Source organism: Colius striatus, chromosome 3 (assembly GCF_028858725.1).
Source record: "Colius striatus isolate bColStr4 chromosome 3, bColStr4.1.hap1, whole genome shotgun sequence".
Classification (NCBI taxonomy): Eukaryota; Metazoa; Chordata; class Aves; order Coliiformes; family Coliidae; genus Colius; species Colius striatus.
Window position 1 is genome coordinate 41,595,013 of NC_084761.1, and position 21,690 is coordinate 41,616,702.

Below are 21,690 nucleotides of genomic sequence, written 5' to 3' on the forward strand. Positions count from 1 at the left end.
CTGTATAACTGACATTTCCTCGTTTGTTGCACTGCAGAAGTAGGTCAGGCATTCTGCAGTGACTCATTAAGGAAAATAAATAAGAATCTTAATGTCCCTCTGTTTCAGCTTAGCAGTCTCTAAAGCCCATGAATAAAAAGGTGGGACTCCTTTTTTGGTAGTCAGGAAATACATATTTGCTCTTTGAGGCCTCTGTCCTGGCAACATTTACTCACAAGGATGAACCAGTCACATAGATTTCAAGATATGCATGCGTATATAGGTTTGAAAGATCAGAGTCCAAGCTCTGTCTTTGTTAAGGATCTGATCATTTAATTGAACAAGCAGAAGTTACTCTGTTGGGAACTTACATGAGTCATTGACATGATTGCATATTACAGGGCTGAAACCTCATCTCTCAACTGCTACATTAAGCTATTATCATAAACAAATAATGGCTTGGGTTAAGCTAAGCATTGGGCTTTATTGACCAGAGCAAAGGTCTGGTAAATATTTACCCCAATGGGCAACGTGTTTTAACATGCATTGGCATGTAAAATCACTGCAAACTTGTCTTAGCAGCTCCCAGTGATGGGAGTTTTACCCCTGACTTCTTTGGAAAGAAAGTCACGCTAGAGTTACAGAGAGCTGGAAGACTAAACCTGCAAGTGTTTGCATGTCAACTCAACCTTTAACTACTTCATTAACTGATGTATATGTAAAAAATTATCACCTCATTCTTGTTGGTTTTGAATACATTGTGAGTGCAGGTTTTTCTGCAACTGACTGCTCTTCCGCTGCCTGAAAGAATTCAGTCATGTTAATTTCTGGTTTGCTTGGTTTTTATTCCTTTGTCTTCACAGTACTGGGACTGGTCCTGCCAATGTGGGCCATTGCTCTGATATCATTTGGTGTATCCTTAGTATTTGCTGTCTTAGTCTGGATTTTTGTGTGTCCCTGGATGAAGAGAAAAATAGAAAGTAAGTATTTGCTTGATGAAATGCGAGTGATGTAAATTCATGGAAAATTTCATTTCAGAGCCATAAGTGCCCTTGAGAGGTCACCTAGTCAGGTCCCCACCCAAAGGCAGGACGTGCTTAAACTATTTCTCATGTATTTGTGTAACCTGCTCTTAAAAACCTGCAGTGCTGGAAATTCAAAACCTTGTTAGGCAATCCATTGCAGTACTAATTTCTACAGCGTAGCAGAAATAGATTGTTTTATATATTTTATTAAGGAAACTTTAAAGAGGAGAAATCTCTCAGAATGGTTATTTTTAAGTTACTTGAACTTTACAGTAAGTTGGGCTGATCACAACTTTTAGCTGTACAGTGTTTTACTTGTTTATTTTGCTGCTCTCAACAAACACTGTTTAAAACACAGAGAAAAGTTTCAGATTTCATTAAGAAATGGCCAGCTCAGCATTTTACTCGAGTTACCTGCTTTGACAAATGATGTAGGAAGAAACAAAGACACTCTGGAGTTTTCTCAGCTAAATGTAGTAAAGATAAGAGTTAGAAATGGAGACAGGTTATTGTATCCACATTGATCTACACTATTGATACAAACAGTGGAAACTAAGCAGTGAGATGGGTAGGCTGGGTTTAAAATTACAGTGTTGTTATTTCCTTAGGCCGGTTAAAGAAAGATGCTGCACTGTCAAGGATATCAGATGAAAGTCTTGATAAAATTCAAGATGAAGAAACACCAGTCTTTAAAGAGCTTCCTGGTGCTAAAGCATCTGATGAGAGCACGATTCCCCTCACTGGCTCAGGAACAGAAGCTGCTGGGGCATCAGATACTATTGCAAATGGAAACCATCCACGTGTACCGTATGGTAAGAAACCAAGACAATACATCCCTGGTTTTATAGGGTTTCTTAACTGCAAGTAGGTCTCTGTTGTAAGTGGCAAGTTAGTGTTTGGGATTTCCAGCTGTAATCCCTCTTCAGTGCTTGCTGGGGAAGATGCTCATTTACAAGTGACATTTTCTAGAGAGGGCTTAAAAACAATTACGTTTTGCTTGGCTATATTTTGATACTAATGTTCCTTTTTGCCTTGCTTTGTATCCTTAATGGTGTTTCCATCCTTTTAAGCTGTGGAAAAATACAGAGAACACAAACTGCTGATGTATGAAGGTTAAATTCAGCATAAAGATGATTAGCATACTGCCAAAGGAGATGAAAAGATTTGGGCTTTAGTTGACAAACATATGACCATTTGGAGTGTATCCACTGGAAAAATCTCACACATTGTTTTCTGAACGTATATTTATGAGAAGTAGGCTTGTGTGCATAAAGCTCGTTTTGTTCTCTCGTGTAGTGACATCGCACCTCCCCACTTAGCAGTCTTCTGACTTTGATATCACTTTGCTAACATCTACACAGCCCTGTAATTTGGTTAATAAGTGCCTAATATATTCAACTGATTCTTACAAAATCAAATAAGTCGTGACGTGAAGCCCTTTGAATGTGTGCACCCAGTTTAAAAATAGCTGAAACCAATTCTGAGCGTTGCGCAGTGGAAATCTGGGAGGCCAGGAAATGAGAAAGATAGTTTCTTCAGAAATATTGCCTTAGCTGTGACATGTGTCCTACTGTGTGTGCTATTGTTAAATGTATACAGTGGGAATAACTCTCACCGTGTTCAAAGAAATAAGATATACAAAATGTTGGAATAGCTGAGGAAATATGTCTGCAGAACACGAACTTTTCACCTTTCTGGTTTTTTAAAAATTGTTTTCTAAAGTTATGTAAATGTCTCATAAACATAGATACTTTTGAAAGGTGACCTTGTATTCATTATGAAATTACAGTAAACCACTTTTCCTGAAATCCTTATTATGCCTACTCAAGGCAGACAAAACCTCATAAAAATAGACGTTATTTTACAAGAAAGGAATTTTATAGAAGTTAATTTTTCAAAGCACCTGAGGATTTAGCCTTCAGGTATCACCTCTGAATAGCTGATCTCACGTGACTTGCTGCAGGTTATACAGCATGTCTATGGAAGACCCAATGCTGAGACAAAGCTCTTTTTGCACAGGAAAAAGGAGCGTTCATTTTGCAGTGAATTGAATCTTGACTTATTCACTGCATATCTCACAAACTGATCTTTGTCCTGTACTCTTGGATCGCTACCTCGTCAAGTGGGAGTGAGGGGGCTTCTGTAGTGTATTCTGAAATAGACATGAGCCGGAACACAAAAAATTCCACTTAAACACAAGGAAAAACTTCTTTCCTGTGAGGGTGAGGGAAGCCTGGCACCAGCTGCCCAGGGAGGATGTGGAGTCTCCTTCTCTGGAGGTTTTCCAAACCCACCCGGACACATTCCTGTGCGACTGATCTAGGTGGACCTCCTTGAGCAGGGAGGTTGGACTAGATGATCTCTAAAGGTCTCTTCCAACCCCTACCATTCTGTGTTTCTTTGAATTACATTTCATAGAAATAAAACCTCTAAATCTCTGCCTTTTTAGGAAGGGCATTTTCAGTGACACACACCTCAGTGAAATCACCTGTTTCCAACGGTACCTTCAGCTTCGATGGCCAGGTACGGAGCGACGGCCACGTTTATCACACTGTGCACAAGGACTCAGGTTTATACAAAGACTTGCTCCACAAAATACACCTGGACAGGGCCACCGACGAGAGGCCCGCTCAAGAAAACAACTACAAACTGTTACGACGCAACAACAGTTACACATGTTACACAGCTGCTATTTGTGGCATGCCTGTGCATTCCTCCTTTAAGGCAGCAGATGCGTCGGCTCCAGAGGACAGTGAGAAGTTAGTGGGAGACACTGTTTCCTACTCCAAGAAGCGAGTTCGCTATGACAGCTACTCCAGCTATTGCAATGCAGTGGCTGAGGCAGAGATTGAGGCAGAGGAAGGTGGGGTGGAAATGAAGTTGGCCTCTGAACTCGCAGATCCTAACCGGCCACCGGTTGATCCTGTAGAAGAGGATAAGGAAGAGAAAGACACATCTCAGGTCCATCTGCTTTTCCACTTCCTCCAGATCTTAACAGCCTGCTTTGGATCCTTTGCCCATGGAGGTAATGATGTCAGGTAAGAGAATGAGAACTCATAAACCAGTAATTTTACAATTTTGGTGCTTGGAGCAAGGTTTGCCAGCTTGGCCAGTCAGAAAGTATATTCATTTTGCAAAGCTTGTGACACTGAAGTCCTCGGTGCTTCTCAGCAGCTGAGAATCTCAATCTGGGGTTTATTTTCTTCTGACTGGTAACATCTGTTTTATTCACTGCTAAATGATTATGCAGCAACTAGTTTAATTCAGGTTTAATTTTGGCAAGCTTTGAGGCATTGAGACTCCCCCTGGTATGCCAGTTTTTCTAAAAGCAAACAGGACAGTCCCAGCCCTGCAGAATACACAGCCTAATTTAACTGCAAGGTGGTGGGAGACCATCAGCAAATCAGAGGTTTAGATTATTTTTTCAGTAGATGAATTTCATCTCTTACCACACTGTGAAAAGAGGTGGGTGAAGAATGTCTTTGTTTTGATTGCCACAGCTGTTATAGACTTTACTTTCTTAAGTCTTTTTCTCAGTTTTCCAGGAATCTAGGACCATGTGAGGCAGTGTATCACTAAAGAGCCCAGAAAACCTAACAAGACTTAATATCAGACTTACAAAGCACATACAACTTCTACAGCTGCTACAGTTCTATTACCAGAATAAAGGGAGCTACCTCCAAAGAACCCTGGGCATGTTCTCATGAGGGAACATGGGCTATGGCTCATCTCCTAATGCTCATTAAGAAGCTTTCATCTCCCAACATAGTTCTGGCATGCAGTATGCCCTGGTAGGAGTTTTATCCAGAGCTGGGGCCAATCTGAGCCCTCCTCCTGCTGAAGCCTCACTGTGTTCACTCTGCCCTGTCGGTGTCAATTTCAGCGTTTGCAGTGGGGCTTTGCAGCTCTCAGAGCTTTCACAGTCTCCTTTAGGCATCTGGGCAAGCACTGTCTCACTCAGCAAGGAGAAGAGTTGGTGTTCCTTGCTCTTGTCAGCCTCCCTGGTTTAACTTGCAGCTCATCTCAAAAATGCTTCAAAACATATCTTTCCATGTCCATCCAGCGGCCTGGAAATTCAAAAAAAGGGGTTCTGAAGAGCATTCTTGTCCTCGCTCTTGTTATTACTGTCTTCATATCTGCAGAAATCTGGCTCTGGGAAGGAGTCCAGGGTCCCCTCTTCCTCTGGGATGGAGGGCAGCGGTACAACTTTCCTTTTGGATAGTCTCCGTTGATCAGGATCTCTGCTCTGAGCACACTGGGCAAGAGCAAGGCCCCATGGAGTCTGGTACTCATGCTCTGCAAGTGGCCAGCAGTCAGTGCCGAGGGGAGTGTTGAAATAAGGACAAAAATACTGCTGCTACTTCTTGTGGTGTCCCCTGTGAAATACCCTTCACAGCCTACTCCAGTAGGTGCCCCTTTGTTCTCTACAGGTGACATCTATACATACTCCTCAAGGACTTGCCTGTCTATGCAAGCATCACTTGCCTATTCTGTAGGAGGTAAGGGTGGTGGAGTTTGTTAGAACTGATCTGTAAGGATTCAGTCCATTCAGCAATCAAATTTGGTGTTGACAGGAGCTGACAGGATGAATGACAAGGTTTAGACTGTGTGCAGTATGCTTTGCTGCATCTTACAGCCTAATTCCCCCCAAATTTGGCATTTGGACCGGCTTATTGCCTTGGCAATATAATTTCCTGAAAATTCCTTTTTTCCAGTGTTCTGCAGATCTTTACCTTTGCAACCAATCCTACCAATTTTGCCAGCAAGCGTGCATTTTTATTAAATGCTGTTTATTCCAAAGTCTCCTCTTTAGCTGAATTCATCTAATTGCAAAACTGAAGAACAAGTGAGCTTCGTTTTGTCAAAGTTGGTAGTAATGCAAGAAGATCATTATGGATGTAGGATTGAATAGGAACCTGTCCTTGAAATTGGACCAAGTTCCAGCTTGACAGAAAGTTTGAGTAGATAAAACACTCTGGGAATGCAAATACCTGTCTTCTGGATTATGCAGCAGAGACATTTTGCTAGTCTTTGACTAGCAGAGCAAAAGACTTCTTACTGGGCTCTTGGCTCCTCTGCATATTACATAAAGATCTGCAGAGCCTGAGAGGCAGTGTGTTGTTTTAAAAATAATGCAGTGGGACCTGTCTAAGTAGCATGAGTTTCTGTCCACATTTTCCTTAAAAAGCAAGCCTTGGCAAGCTTTCTTCCACTGATATCTTTTAATCTCCCTCCTTCATTCACTTTCCTTCTGCTCATTTTAGGTGCTGGTATCAAGCTACTTCTCTGTTTTATTTTTTCTCAGCCTTGAACCCTGTCATTAAAATCACACTTTCCCCTGCATTTGGTTTTAAGCTCCTTACTCATATATTTAGGGCAACATCTCAGCTGTCCACATCTTTTTCTTTGGACTTGTCTCCTATATATTCTTTCCCTGTCCTGGAACTCGCTCTCATCCAATGTTTTGTATTTATTTTTCATCAGGCTTTTTTGCTGGTATTCCTTGAAGGAACGGGAGCAGGTGAGAGGAGTGAAGAGAGAAAAATTAAAAGCTGATGTAAGAATTAAGAATTGCAGGTAGTTAAATGATTGACCATTTTTAGGACATATTTAAGCATAGGGCATACGATATGAACTGAACCATGATGCTGCTCAGAAACACTCTCCGGGACAAAAGTGCATCATATGGTTCGGATAGCACTTTAGTTGGCAAAAGGTCAAATAGAAATCTGCCTTCTTCCATTGTCCAGGCTTTTTCCATGGATCTGGAAGAGTTAAATCAGCATTTTGCCTTTGACTACAGAACTAACTCATACTAAGGATAGCTAGACCCTAGTTTTTTCCAAGATGATGCTTTTTCTTTGTCACAATGATCCCAGACATCTTTGCTGTAGGAGCTAACGTTTGTAGTAGTCACGGCTCATGTTTAGGCTGACCTCAGCAAGGATCCTGGCCAGGGTGGTTGTGCATTAAAAGAAAGAGGGAATCATGGTAACTCCTTATTTGGGTGACTGTTTTGTTCAGACCATCCCCTCTCACCCCTCCTGCTGCAGAGCTTATATGCACTATGTCAAGGATACTGGAGACCTTCCAGGGCTGGGACTAACAGAGCCGGGCCGAGAGCCTTGTGACACCATCATGCACTTGGGCTGAATGAAATCTAAAGAATTAAAAATCCTGACTAAATGTGTTGGGACAGAACTGCTTTAAAAAAATGTTGTTGTTGAACTTAATTAGTGGCGCCAAGTGAGCAGGTCCCACTGGCTCAGCACCCAGGCACAAAGGAAGCACGTCAGGTCATTGCAAGGGCAACGGGAGAATAAAAAGGGCAGGATGGAAAAAAAGACCTGGGCCAGGAGCGTGACACAAGGAGAATTGCCAGCTTCCTAAACACTTGTTCAGAGCCAGATTTCCAGAGAGGCTGGGAGGCTGGGCTTTGTTGTCCGACAGGGATTATGGCCACCTATGATTGAGCTGGACTCAGCTTATTTTCTGTAAATATAGGTTGATCCAGCAGGAATGATGAGGATCTGGAGCTCAGCACTGCAGCCACAGGATGAATGCAGGAGGCAGGAGAGTTTCTGAAGCTGTAGGGTTTGTGCTGCATGTCAAAGTCTGGACTGACTAGTTCCTGAAAACAAGGGCAGTTGGGCTGGCTGTTTTGGAAATGGCTAGAGAGGACCCACAACTAACCCCATAGCTATCTCCTAGGTTCAACACAATGGTGGCTGTGGCTGCTGTGCTACTGGGTTGGGAATGAGAAAGCTCTGAGCAAACAGCACATCAGCCCCATGGCCCATCCAAAGAAACAGGAAGATGCTTTTGTTGATTCAAGCAAATTCTGGAGCTCCTTATTCCTTGAATTCTTGCAAGTGAAGCAGGATGACCCATGGGAAGCAACTGTAGGTAGAAGTGAGATTTATTGATAAAAATCTGCTGTTTAGCCTTGTGCTTCTCCACACCTGTCTGTGCATGTGATTAATCTATCCTCATATAGATTCCTTCTCCTATAAATGAGTAGCCTCTTCTGTCCCTTCCTACCCTCCCTCTCTGCCTCAGATCATCAGTCCTGCTGTACCAGGAGAAACCTCGAGGCTGACAGAAGGAGCTGTGTGCCCTGGCTTCTGTGAGCAGGCATCTGCCCTGGGCTCACGGACTGTAGCCACAGAAGAAGGTGGTTTGTTATCATGACAGTGGCAGGAGCCATGATGCTCCATCTGAAAAGCATGACTGCAGACCATGCTGCTCACCTGTGTCTGAGCCAAGGTGTGGGCAGTACCGAGGTGTAGCTGGTATGTGCTGTAGGGAGGAGAAACCTGCTTGCAAACAATTCAGTTTTGTGAGGCATCTCAGTTTTGCTGAGTTCCTGCTGCATAAATAGTTTGAATGAGTACTTCAAGTACTTCTTCCTACTTAGATATTATAGAAAAAAGGGGTCATTCGTGTCAGTCTGCAGGTAATGCCATATAGATTTACAGCGCAAGAATGGTCTCTTATTATCCAAATAATGCAGGCTACGTTACTGAAGGCAGGATTTAAAACAATTTCAGAGGTATAGTAAAAATGTTTGGTATTTTTTATTTATTTCTACACATTCTCTCAGTGGTTTTAGGTAAGCTGAACTGCTACCAGATAGAGAATTTATTATTAAGGAAAGCCGTGCAAGTGAAACTAGGAAATACCTGCTTGCACAGAATACAGGGAAAGGAAACTTCTCTTTTCACCTCTCTACAGATTTCACTGGAGTTTTAGGTCAGAGCACACAAACAGCAGCGGGACTCACCTTTTCCCCTCTTCCTAAAGTAAATGCAATGGGATTAAAGAAGAGAAGGGCCAGAACATTGCCAATATCTCATTGCACAGAGTTTAGTGGGATTCAGCCTTCTGGCTAAATGAGGAGCCTAAAGGAGCTATAATAAGGCTGGATTACGAAATGAGTATTTCTTATTTCCTTCCTGAGAGCTGCAGCGAAGATCACTTAAAGTATTTAGGAAGCTAATCTGCCCATTGCAATTACTGAGAGAAAACCAAAATATTATTTCTTTCCTTTTTAATAGCCTGTCTTGAAAGTGCAGTCTGTGTCCCCAGTGGATACCAATCTTCACTTGTGTCATGAATTACACAGGTACGTAGCATCTTTGGTGTGCCATGCAGGCAACCCAGAGAAGAGCAGAAGGAAGCAGGGGGCTCTGACAGGCTCCAGAATCCCTCCCTATCTCACTCTGAGCAACACAGGTAGCTGGTCTTGCCCAGGGAAGGACGATGCTGATGGGCAAGGGGGAGGATGGACCCAGCCCTCTGGGTCCAGTCCTCCGTGGAGTTTCAGGGCCAGCATTTACAGTATGCAGGAAGAAATACCTATCCTTCCTGACTCATTACTGCACCTAGGGCTTGGTCTTCACGGGGCCCAGCTGTGACATGCTTTTGTTGCACTCTGGTATATGCACTATTTTGAAACTGGCCAATTATTAGAACTAGGATAAAACTCTCTTGATAATCTGAAACCTCTGGAGATTAGGATGTATGTTTTTCCTGTTGCTGGAAACAGGCGTATCCTTCTTGCACCCTTACTCAACAGGATGATGTCTCCAGGCATAACTACAGCACATTCAGAAATATCATCCCACTTATTTTCCCAGTGGAAAGTTTGCTTGTGAAATCCTGGTTTGGGAAACAGCCAAACGATAAGGATTTCATAGTTATATTTGTAACATTGGGAGCCTTATACAGATCTCTCAGATGGCTATTTTGCTCGTCGTTCAGTTTTAATGAGTGGTAATGTATGTGTCAAGCTTCCTTCACTCAACCAGAAAAAGTGCCTAGACACAGGCTGCTTTTTAAGGTAGCAGAGAATCAAAGCAAGGTCATTGAGTAGTCTGTATATCGTGGAGTAGAACGCAAAGCCTATTCAGAGCCTAGCATTCAAATACAATTAGATTTTCATTTTGGACAACTCACCACTCCCCTCAAATAACAAATAGTAAAGCAACAGCAATGTTACTAGTTCATAAAATATTATGGCAAGTTTGATGGGATTTGGCAATAGAGCATTCAGCAGATGCCATCCTTCCATTACTGAAAAAAACCCCTTTTTACTGCAAAAAAACCCCAACTTGTAGTCCTCGTTCCTCCGGAGAAGGATGTGGACTTGTGACCCAAAGGTGCCTAAAAATCTCTGTTCATGTGTGTGTGTGCATGGGAAACTGTAATCTTGAAGCCTGTCTCGTGATAGCTAAATGTGGGGAGGGTTTTTTGTTGGTAATACTATCTGTCTCACAGGGAAGAAGAGAAGACAGCTCTATTTATAGTTCAGATTTACTGTCAAATGCTATCTTTTCACAACAGCTTTATAAATGGTGCAGGACAGATTCTCAACTGGTGCAGGCAAGTAGAGAAGGCGAAATTATGCCAATTCCTGTTCGCCAAGCAAGCTAGCAAAATCATCACGAGCGTCAGACAGCACTTCAGAAACTCAGCACCACGTCGCTGAACCACCATGACACGTGTCTGCAAGTAGGAGCATTGCTGTAGATGGCATTGAATCCTAATTTGCACCTCTAGGGAAGGAAAAGAGTCCCCACGCACAACTCCTGCTGCAAAACCCAGTGCCCTGTGAGGAACTGGGGCTAGCTGAGCCCGGCAGAGATGACAAAAAATGCTAGGCGTGGACAGTACACCCCATGACAGGTAGACTCAGAGGTTAGGCTTCATATGCCATAACATTTTAGAAATTCATCCTAAAATTAACTCATAATGATCATCCTCTTATGCCCAGTGGAAAAATGTGTATTGAGTGTACAAAACTGGTGGATGTCAGGAAGAAGGGACAATGCTTTTTTCTGTAGTGTCCGGCAACAGGACTAGGGGTAATGGACAAAAGCTGAAACATAAGAAGTTCCACTTAAACATAGGGGAATTCTTCTTTCCTGTGAGGGTGGTGGAGCCCTGGCACAGGCTGACCAGAGAGGTTCTGGAGTCTCCTTCTCTGGAGGTTTTAAAAACCTGCCTGGACATGTTCCTTTGTGACCTGATCTAGATGGAGTTGCTTTAGCAGGGGAGTTGGGCTGGATGATCTGTAGAGGTCCCTTGCAACCCCTACCATTCTGTCATTCTATGAATACAGTGATAGGAGTAGCTTATCTTGGCTTTTAAACCCAATAGCTAAATAATACAGTGACATCCTCAAAAGCACTTTTGTTACATAGGAACGTAATGCCAGTTTTATATATAGACAGGCTAGGGTTTCAGAGCTCCTGGATAACTATCTCAGGCTTTTTCCTTCTCCCTCTAAATTACCACAAATAAGACTTGGAGCTCCAGCACAAAGGAGAGTTAGTTAAGGCAAGTAAGAGAGCTGTGTGGGAGAGGAAGAGAAAATCTCTTCTTGAAAATAGACTTGTGAAATTATCTTAGCCAAATGAAGATTTGAGATCTGCTTTCCTGATAATCACATCTTGAGTCAAATGAAGTAGAACTACTGGGAAGTATTGTGAAAGCCACATCCCAAAGTAGCCAGTGTCCTCAGGGTTCAGCTGCTTAGCTGCAGGAAACATCTGTTAACTGCAGAAAGCTTCAAAGCAATGTCCCTTATCTAACAACACCTCTCTTTTGATGTGTTGTTCCTCTTTTACTCTCCTGTTGACCCAGTTGCCTTCTACAGATGAACTCTTCCTAGTTCCAATAATGGCTGATTGCTCATGCTCATGGTAATGCCTTGAGGCTGATATAGGCAGTGCCAAGATCCTAGTCTTTGCAGTTTGTGAGTCAGATGCATTCATTGTGAGTTTCTGCAGTTTTGTGGTGGGACAGGACTAGCTGCTTCTTTTAGAGCTATTCTCCATTGGCATAGGAAGTGTTGATAACACAGGCCCCTGAGACTGGACTGACTGAGGAAACCCAGAAGCTGAAGGATTCTGCTGAAGAGGCATGATAGTGGTAGACCAGAGCCACTGGCCGAACACTACTGCTGGTTTGCTGACTTTTGGTAGCCACTTGCAGATGTTCAGGCTGAAAGACACCTAGGATCTGAATGTTTAAGTCACAAAGATCGTAATATACACAGAGTAGAGAAATGTCTCTGGTATAGATAACCAGTGGTGCAGACACCCACAAATGAAAATGCAGTTAATTGCCTTTTTGTCTTCTCAAGCATATATGGATCTAGTGCTCCTTTGCTTTCTTTTGCTACAGGGAAGGTATCAGAAGTGCTGCCTCTGTGGGCATCATTGTTGTCTCTTCTGATCTGTTGGGCAGCATCAGCCACTCCAGTCTTCCAGGGCTGAGCACAAGTCATCAAAGTTTTGCCTTGCCTTCCATTGGCACAAATAAGAAAATAACCTTTTCTTTGAGGATTAAGCTTGGTTGATTCACAGAACTGTAGCATTTGCAAATAATTAAAACTGGATTTTGGTACAAAAGAGCATAGTTTGCTGCTGTAGTTTTTGAAGCCTTTTCTGTCTTTCCATTTACATTAGGACTGACGAATATCCATCCATAATCTCTTCAGAGCAGTAGGAATCAGTGCCTGGGCTCTCTCCAAATGTACCTGTTATTTTCAACAGGGAGGTTATCCTCATGTCATACAGCACTATAAGGGATGCTCAGTTTTCCCTTTATTCATCTGATCAGTGTTTTAGTTGCCTTTATCCACGCTTCTGTGCCCATCAGTTGAAGGTACAGTAATCTACCTTTCTTTTCCTATGCACGATAAGGCATTTAAATGTGCATACTTGAAAACTCTGACAAAGAAGTTGCAGATTGACTTTAAAGTACTAGAAATGCTTTGATGAAGAATGTCTTCATCTTTGAAGGTAAAATAATCCTTGCATTGGGGCACTAAGAGCTTTTCACATACCATGCTCTAATTCACACAAAAAATCAACAAATCAAATGCATTCTCAGGCACAGTATCAGTCTGAAATTGTAAAGTATGTTTGCTAGTGGAAGTCATTCATGTATTTAGTTGTTCATCATACTACCCAGTGTCTTCAAACCCACTGAATTTTTTCGTGTTAGCTAACTGATTTATTTCTATCATCTTTCTCAAAAGCGGTAAGAATTATTTATTCCTTTTTATATCAAAGAGCATTTTAAAGTATTTTTGTTTGCTTTGCAGCTTGAATGTTGTGTGTGTTTACATGGGAAAATTCCCTCACAGGTACTTTCCTCCAGGATGCAGAACAAACATAATGAGTTATTACCGACTCTGACATTTCAGAAACTATTTGTAAAAGAGAAATTCCTTTCAGCATTCACTACAGTTATCAGCGATGAAGTGACAAGTGAAAAAGTAACACAGTTCCCCTGCTGCAGCCTTTCCAAGTGAGAAAGGGAGTTGCCTGTAGGGCCAAATCAGAGGAGCGCTGCATGCAGGTGAAGAAAAGTCATGCAGAAAATAAGAGACTTCTTTCAAGGCAAGTATCTGTGTTTTTGTAACTCGTGCAGTGTTTTTCTGTTCCTCCAGCAATGCAATCGGTCCTCTCGTTGCACTCTGGCTGATCTACGAGCAAGGTGGTGTAATGCAAGAAGCATCAACTCCTGTCTGGCTGCTGTTTTACGGAGGTGTTGGGATCTGTGTGGGTCTCTGGGTCTGGGGCAGAAGAGTTATCCAGACCATGGGTAAAGACCTCACTCCTATCACACCATCAAGGTAGGTGCACAGTTGTCATTACTGTTGTGTGAACCTGTGTGTGAACCAACCTGAGAAATTGCTGCTCTGGTATTTTGTTTGTAATGCAGTTTGCTGGATTTGCTGTGCTTTGATGTTAATGATAACCATTTGATGTTAGTGATAACCTGGCTTTGACTTCTCCATCTTTCTAAAACTGAAAGAGAAAAAAAAAAACAAATCAAAAAAAAGAGGGAAAGGGAAGAAAGAAAATAAAGGAAAGAAAGGAAACAATGGAAGAGAAAGAAAGAAAGAAAGGAAGGAAGGAAGGAAGGAAGGAAGAAAAGAGAAAGAAAGGAAAAAAGATAACCCTGTATACTAATACCAAATGTGTTTGAGGCGCAGAGGTCTACGTGAACAGTCTTCTGCTGCTGACCTAATTAACATGGCAGAAGGTGCATTTGGAAATGGCAAGACTGCAGTTGGCTTTCCCAGCGCGCTTCAGACTGTCAAAATTATACGTATTTGTTACAGCCGTTTTCGCGACACATACTCAACCTCTGCTAGTGCTTAAACAAATAGGACTAATTGGGCATGATTCACCGCAGCGTAGAGTAGTGAAAGTCCTTGATGTAATGAGCTGTGCAGCCGGGTTGCTACAGATGACTGGCCTGTGCCGTTCCAATTATTCAGCCCTTCCTTGTTCTCTTTAACTTATTCCTATGGCAAAAATTCAGTCGGAGATAAAACGGTCGCAAGAAGAAATAGGTAAGACTTTGGCACGCTGCATGGTATCAGTCTGAGCTGATGCAAAGAGTGATTGTGAAGTGTTTTCTTATGCTTCCCGCAGTGGATTCACTATTGAGTTGGCTTCGGCGTTCACAGTTGTGGTAGCTTCCAATGTTGGACTTCCTGTCAGTACTACACACTGCAAGGTATGCCTTTGCCCAGCGACTGCAGTCAAGGCAGCCTGGACTATTCATCTTACAATTGTGCTGCTCGAGCCAGCGGATAATGGCACAGCGAGGGGAAAACAGCCGCTCACGGCGGATGGTTAGATGGAGGTACCTCAGCACATGTCAATCATGCCAGCCACGTTGGAAAATAATCAGGCTTCTAAAAAAAATGCATTGGAGTTGTCACAGTAAAGTCACTGCAGTCAGGCACAGCCTGAACTCTGTAGCTGTGGTTAAAGAAAAACAGCACTTAGAGAATTGTGACCTTAACTTTAAAGCAAACGATTGCAAGGAAGGACCTAGTTTCCGCCGACGGTGCCATTTGAACCTGGTCGGGTAGCATTTCTCCCTTGTTCAGAGGCTGCGCACCATTCATCATTTTATACTTCACTGTCTTGATAAGTGCATGGCATGGGATTTCCTGCATATATAACTCTTTTACTACAGGTTTTCCATCTGTCTTTTTTTGTTTGTTTGTTTTTTTGTTTCTTCACAGTGGATTTTGCATTGAAGTAATGTGTGCGCTAACGGTACTTGTAGCCTCAAATGTGGGTATTCCAATAAGCTCCACCCATTGCAAGGTATTGGAGTTTGCAGTGATCGCATCAGTAAATCACATCGCTAGGACCAACCATAACCACAAGAGATACCAATGGTTGCAGATTGCCTTCACTACGCAATGCGCCACACAGACAGTGATTGCAACGTAGCAAGGACCGCTCTTAAAGCCGGCCCCGCTGAGCAAAGTCAGCCCCGGGAGCAATTGCACAAAAGTCTGGAACGTCTTTCACTCTCGCCTTAGTGACCGTACCCAACTAATGTAGACATATTAAAATAACGTAGACTTGTAGTGTGTGTGATCCCAGTTACATGTCATCTTGGAGCCACCTGTATGAAAAACACTGCTATGTCATTGTGCTAATATTTTAATGTCTTCTTTTAAACCAACTTGTCCTCACTTTTGTGCATTATAATAATACAGAATCCGGCTCTTGCTCTTTGAACAAGATTATTAGCTTTTTTTTTGCTTTTTTTTTTTTCTTTCCTTTTTTTTTCTTCTTTTAAAAAAAGGCCAGTTTGAAGTACAGATATAGACTGGGTAACAAGCAGGATTTAATTGTTTTGTTTGATATACTGTTTGAGAAGACATTTATAGCACTTGTAGGCACCAGGGAGCATATGAACATTTACACTGCTGGAAGAACATAGTGGGAATTTGCAATTTTGTTCCCCAGGGAATTCCCAAGTCAAATATCCCATCTTTCTTTTCTTTGCTTCCCCATGGACTCACGAGCTCTTGGCTGTGCAGACCTGTCTGTATTCTTCACCCTCTGGCAGGGCATGGGAAGCCCCTCTGAAATCAGACACCCCAGAATGGCAAAGCCTTTCTACTTAGAGATATGCCACTAAGCCCTACAAGAGCCAAGGCCTGTAGGATTCGCTGCTGCAGCCTGGGGACTTTGGTGCTCTTCCATCTCATGCTGGGACTGAGGCAGGCAGGTTTTTGGGACTGGCTGCTACATAGCATGGCAGACAGAATGGCAAGAAGCCAGGCATCCTTGCCTGTGACATTGACCTGGTTTCTAGTGAAGGAGTCAGTGAAATCCACACATCCTGCAAAATGCCCCAAGTTGGTTCAATTGGCCTTTTTTTTAAGTGAAAACCATTTCTTCACAAAGCCTTCCTCTACTGCAAAATAATTTCTTTCTTTTGCTGTAGAGCTCTTTGAGAAGCAGCCAAGACTTGGCTGCTCTGAAAGGCTGTTCAGATTTCCTGGCATTGGCTGAACTCTGGTTCCTCTGAGTCAAGCAGGGAGGGGAAAAACAATAACAATGTGATCCATTGCTAAAAATGCTAGCCTGAAACTGCCTCCCTTTAAGCTGACTGGTCTATCAAATACATGTGACGACAAATTTGCCAGGGAGAATAATACAACTTTGATTGTCTCATTGCCTGAAATGCCTGAAGCACTTCTAGCCATCCATTGTAAAAGATAAAATACCATTTGTTGCAGACAAACAGACTGAATTTTGAAAGAAAATGGCTTGGAAGCCATAAGCTAACAAGAGGGTGGCATTAGGAGGTATTCATTGACTCAACACGGTTAAAAGCGTGTTTTTTTTCTAAGTGCAGAGCAAAATAATTCATTTTTTAAAAATGCTTCCATAAAAGCAGTTAATGTGGTTAGTCTGTGTCTGCTCCCTGTAGTTTGCTGTATCTCATTAGATTGATCATTCTTAATGGAAGGAACCACTTTACAATAGGATTAGACTGTTCCAGGATGTCACATCACTATAACTGATTCTGTGTTTTTGTAAAATGAGATCTGAGTTGAAAGATCCTAAGTGATCAACCCAAGATAATGCAAACACTTGCAACAGATGTATTCCTTGTTTTCTTTGAGGGCCTGGTGAAGGAGTAGAAGAACTATTATATACCATGTACTCCATGGGAAAATGCCTCTCTGAAATCAGTGCTGTCAGCCATTGAGACAGAATGCCTCCTTAAAAATCAGCACTAAAATTATTTTTCCTTAAGAATCAAAAGGAAAACAGGTTCAAGTGAGCCTAGTCCTGAGCCTCTAGCATCAGGGAGTGGGAATTATTCTTTTCCCCAACATTTCAAGGCTTTTGACACTGTCTCCCACAACATCCTCATCAGAAAGCTCAAGCAGTGTGGCTTCGATGAGTGGACAGTGAGGTGGATGGAGAGCTGGCTGAATGACAGAGCCTAGAGGGTGATGATCAGTGGCACAGAATCGAGTTGGAGGCCTGTGGCCAGTGGAGTTCCACAGGGATCGGTTCTGGGGCCAGTCTTGTTCAACATCTTCATCAACGACCTTGATGAGGGGACAGAGTGTACCCTCAGCAAGTTGGCTGCTGACACCAAACTGGGAGGACTGGCTGATTCCCCAGCAGGCTGTGCTGCCATTCAGCGGGATCTCGACCGGCTTGAGAATTGGGCAGAGAGGAACCTCATGAGGTTCAACAGGGACAAGTGCAGAGTCCTGCATCTGGGAAGGAACAACCCCCTGCACCAGTACAGGCTGGGTGTTGAACTGCTGAAGAGCAGCTCTGCAGAGACAGATCTGGGAGTCCTGATTGATAATAAACTAAATATGAGCCAGCAATGTGCCCTCGTGGCCAAGAAGGCCAATGGCATCCTGGGATGCATCAAGAAGAGTGTGGCCAGCAGGTCAAGGGAGGTTCTTCTCCCCCTCTACTCTGCCCTGGTGAGGCCTCATCTGGAGTACTGTGTCCAGTTCTGGGCTCCTCAGCTCAAGAGGGACAGGGAAGTGCTGGAGAGAGTCCAGCGCAGGGCCACCAAGATGATCAGGGGACTGGAACATCTTTCATACAAGGAAAGGCTGCGGGAACTGGGGCTGTTTAGTCTGGAGAAGAGGAGACTGAGGAGTGATCTGACTGAAGAGTGTCAGGAGGTTGAGACATCCCTCTTTTCTGTAGTAGATAGTAACAGGACAAGGGGTAATGGGATGAAGCTGGAACACAAAAAGTTCCACTTAAACATAAGAAAAAACTATTTCACCATGAGAGTGACGGAGCAGTGGCACAGGCTGCCCAGAGAGGTTGTGGAGTCTCCTTCCCTGGAGGTCTTCAAGACCCTCCTGTACATGCTCCTATGTGACCTGATCTAGGTGAACCTGCTTCTGCAGTGGGGTTGGACTAGATGATCTCTAAAGGTCCCTTCCAACCCCTACCACTCTATGATTCATGATAGCATTTGCTAAAGCGAGAGCATGGCTGAAGGGGTATCAGTCAAACAAACATGCAGCAAGTGGATAAACCAATGGCAAAGAAGGAGCAGCATGGTGGAGGGGAACTTTTCTGAGGTGAAGCATGGAGGAAAGCTCTGAGGAGCCGTTTTCAGGTCTTGGGGCAGATGTGGTGGCAAACTGGAAGTTGGTAACAGGAAGAAAAGCATTAGCTCCTGAGAAAGCTTCATCAAGCCCTCTCAGATCAGGAGTTGCTTTAAGTCCTAAATTAGAGATTTTGGTTTGTTTGAGGTAGCCATCTCCCTACATACCTGTCCCAAATCTATGGCCCGGCAGCTTTTCCACACTCGGTGCCTGCCGAGAACCTGAACTGCACCTTCGTCCTTGCCAAAGTCGAAGGGGAAAGTCCCTCTAAAAGACCTAACCCTTTGAGCCTCTAGAGGAATTTGTGAGTCTGAACACTTCAGCAACATTGCTCTGTCTGCACCCATTCAACCTCCCTTGGGATATAGCACTGAAAAGCCAGTGTGGTGTGAGTGTGTGTGTACCTTACCTTTCTGGTGTCCAGGTAGGCAAATGATCTTTTTGAGTCTTGCGTATAGTGCCTGTTATTTGTTCTAAGATGAGATGTAGAAATGAACAGGCATTTCTCAGTTGTAACAGGCTGAACATCTGCACGTATAGAAAAAATTAGAGTGCAGGAGGAATTAAATGCTTTTTTGGTGCAAAAGCGACTTTGCTGAGGTCATGCTGTCAACTCGGTTTCACTGTTATGATGTTGAGGTTTTGAAAAATATTCTCTGTGTTGCTATGATTGAATTATCTTGTTCTGTGTGTTATTATGATATGCCATTGCATAGGAACAAGAGAACCAAAAGCATTTCTTTGATGCTTTAAGCAGAGCATACTGAAGGCAAACTGCACTGGTTTCCAACCAATCTCTAAGTAGATACCATCTGAAATTCTGTAGTTGGTAACCTCTAGTCCATCAAAATCACTATTAATAAACTAAACTTTAATAATGTTTAAAACATTACCAATGCCATCATTGCTGATACCTTTTAAATTTCAGGAAGGACTTGGAGATTATTGTATGTAGACTGCAGGCTCATTCAATAAGCAGTACTTCTTGTTGCAAGCATGAGAGATGGATGTATAAAATGTAAAGCAGAGCCTAACAGCTGAGCTGCTGAGAAACCAAATGCTGTCTCTTTGGGTTAATGCTTTGATACAATCAGAAGTGTCGGGTTCCTCTCAGCTGGACACCTCCTAAATACACCTACACCCCCTAAATACAGCATAGCATATTCTTCACTCAAGGGATGTTCAGGGTAAATATTTATCTAACACACTTCCTTACTGGATCAAGCTTTAGAGCAAGGCCTTTTCAGTCCTAGAATATCTTTAGTTTCTCCTTATTCTGTTACAAGCACTTTTGAGAGTCTTACTTCCCTAGAGTTACAGGGTCTTCCACAAATAACTATTTTCTCCAAAAAGAAATGTTAAGCAGTAGTTAGAAATTAAATAGATGTTAACAAAAGATGTGGGTGTGATATACCTATCCTATCTCTTCTTGCTTCCCAGCATTTATCATTTTCCTGGGTCCATACAAGAGGAGCAGCCCATCTATAATCTATAAACAGAGACTTAATAACTCCCATTAAGAAAAGAAGCAGGGGAGGCAGGGATATCACATTGGGGAGCACAAGCCCTGCTGTACCTTGGAGTTTCCTTTCCTTCAAAACAGGATATTCCTTCCACATTTCTTGCTGCTTTACCGTATGCTTTGAATAGACTTGCACTGATTTACATGATTGGGGATTTTTTTGTTAATAGCATGGAGGACCACTTCCAGGGCAGAAAGCACACACATTTTCCACTGGAAATGCTTTGTTCTCAGACCAGTTCTTTCTTAAAAAAAAAAAAAATGTTGAGTTTATACCCAAGCTTATCAACTGAAAATACATTCAAAGGAAGAAAAGGTTGTAGTTTTGCCCATGCTGCAGTGTGTTTTGTCTTCAAAAACACTGACATATCGAGCTGCCTTAGTAGCAATGCCTTTAAAGGATATTTCGGAGGCTTATGCATTCCCCACCTGAAGCCAGACCTATCAATGTCTGTGCAGTTTGCATGCCCCATAGCATCAGGCCAATGGCTTTGCCCACAGGGAGGATTTCAGCTCTGGATGCTTTGCTTGTCTGACTAGTCCAGAGGGGCTGGTTTTCCTTAGAGGGCTCAGATTATGAGTTTGATGTAGGGCAGTTGTTCTGGGTCTAACCTCGTGCTGTTTGTCTGCGCCCTGGCAAATGACTGTTGTTATTACAGGTGGGCTCAGCTGCTTACAGTGCCCTTGCTGTCCTGTTTTTAGCTCGCAGTATTGAATCATGCAGGTGCTATTTGGAGTCTGCTCTATATGCCAGGCTCTAAGCTTTCAGAGGTTCAGCAGCTGCTGGGTCAACAGGACCTCCCAAACCATCAAGAAGACAGGCAGGTGGGGCAAGAACAACACTAGCTATCCTGACCTGCCCCATGCCACCTTCTCTGGCAGAGCCTGAAAAACAACTTTCTTGGTGTTTTCACGATTTAGACCACAGTCTGGCCAGACTCATTGGATGCTGACTTAGGCACTGGGCTGCCTCAGTTGCACTCATGGCTGATCCAGGAGCTAGCAGAGCAAACATATTTATCCTCCTTTGGTTGACCCTGAGCCCCATGATAAACAGGACATCATTGAAAAAATTTCCTGTGTACTTGGTGCTGGTGAGGCTGCACCTCAAACACTGTGTCCAGTTCTGGGCCCCTCACTACAAAGATACTGAGGTGCTGGAGCATGTCCAGAGACAGGCAACAAAGCTGGTGAAGGGTCTGGAGAACAAGTCTCATGAGGAGTGACTGAAGGAACTGGGGATGTTTAGTCTGGAGAAGAGGAGGCTGAGGGGAGACATGATCACTCTCTGCAACTACCTGAAAGGAGGTTATAGTGAGATGAGGGATGGTCTCTTCTCACAAGTAATGAGTGATAGGGACAAGAGGCCTCAAGTTGCATCATAGGAGGTTTAGATTAGATATTAGGAAGAACATTTTTGCTGAGAGGGTTGTTAAACACTGGCACAGGCTGCCCAGGGAGGTGGTAGAGTCTCCATCCCTGGAGATATTTAAAAGACGCATAGATGAGGTGCTGAGGGACACAGTTTAGTGATGGGCTTGGCAGTGTGAGGTTAGACTTGGTGTTCTTAAAGGTCTTTTCCAACCATAATGATTCTATGATTCTATGAAAAATAAAGCTTAAAGCACCCTGGAATTGTCACCTTCCTGCCACCCCACCAGAACAGAGCCTTTGTTATCATCAGGGGCTCCTTTATCTCAGAGCATCGCTTGGTATCAGCTGAC

At 43.2% G+C, this 21,690-nt stretch overlaps 1 protein-coding gene across 7 annotated transcripts in view; it reads left to right on the forward strand.

Annotated features, from left to right (window-relative positions):
• The window catches only part of SLC20A2 (solute carrier family 20 member 2), a 64,270-nt gene that overhangs the window by 35,897 nt on the left and 6,683 nt on the right, over positions 1 to 21,690 (forward strand). For 3 of the 7 annotated variants that reach the window (XM_061992454.1, XM_061992456.1, XM_061992455.1), the window contains exons 6-10: positions 843 to 959; positions 1,613 to 1,816; positions 3,454 to 4,042; positions 13,468 to 13,653; positions 14,462 to 14,546. In XM_061992454.1, coding sequence (XP_061848438.1) covers positions 843 to 959; positions 1,613 to 1,816; positions 3,454 to 4,042; positions 13,468 to 13,653; positions 14,462 to 14,546 — 1,181 coding nt within the window. Of the gene's footprint in view, positions 1 to 842; positions 960 to 1,612; positions 1,817 to 3,453; positions 4,043 to 13,467; positions 13,654 to 14,461; positions 14,547 to 15,063; positions 15,149 to 21,690 lie in introns of those variants that run through there. The other 4 variants (XM_061992460.1, XM_061992461.1, XM_061992459.1 and 1 more) reach the window with 3 other exon arrangements.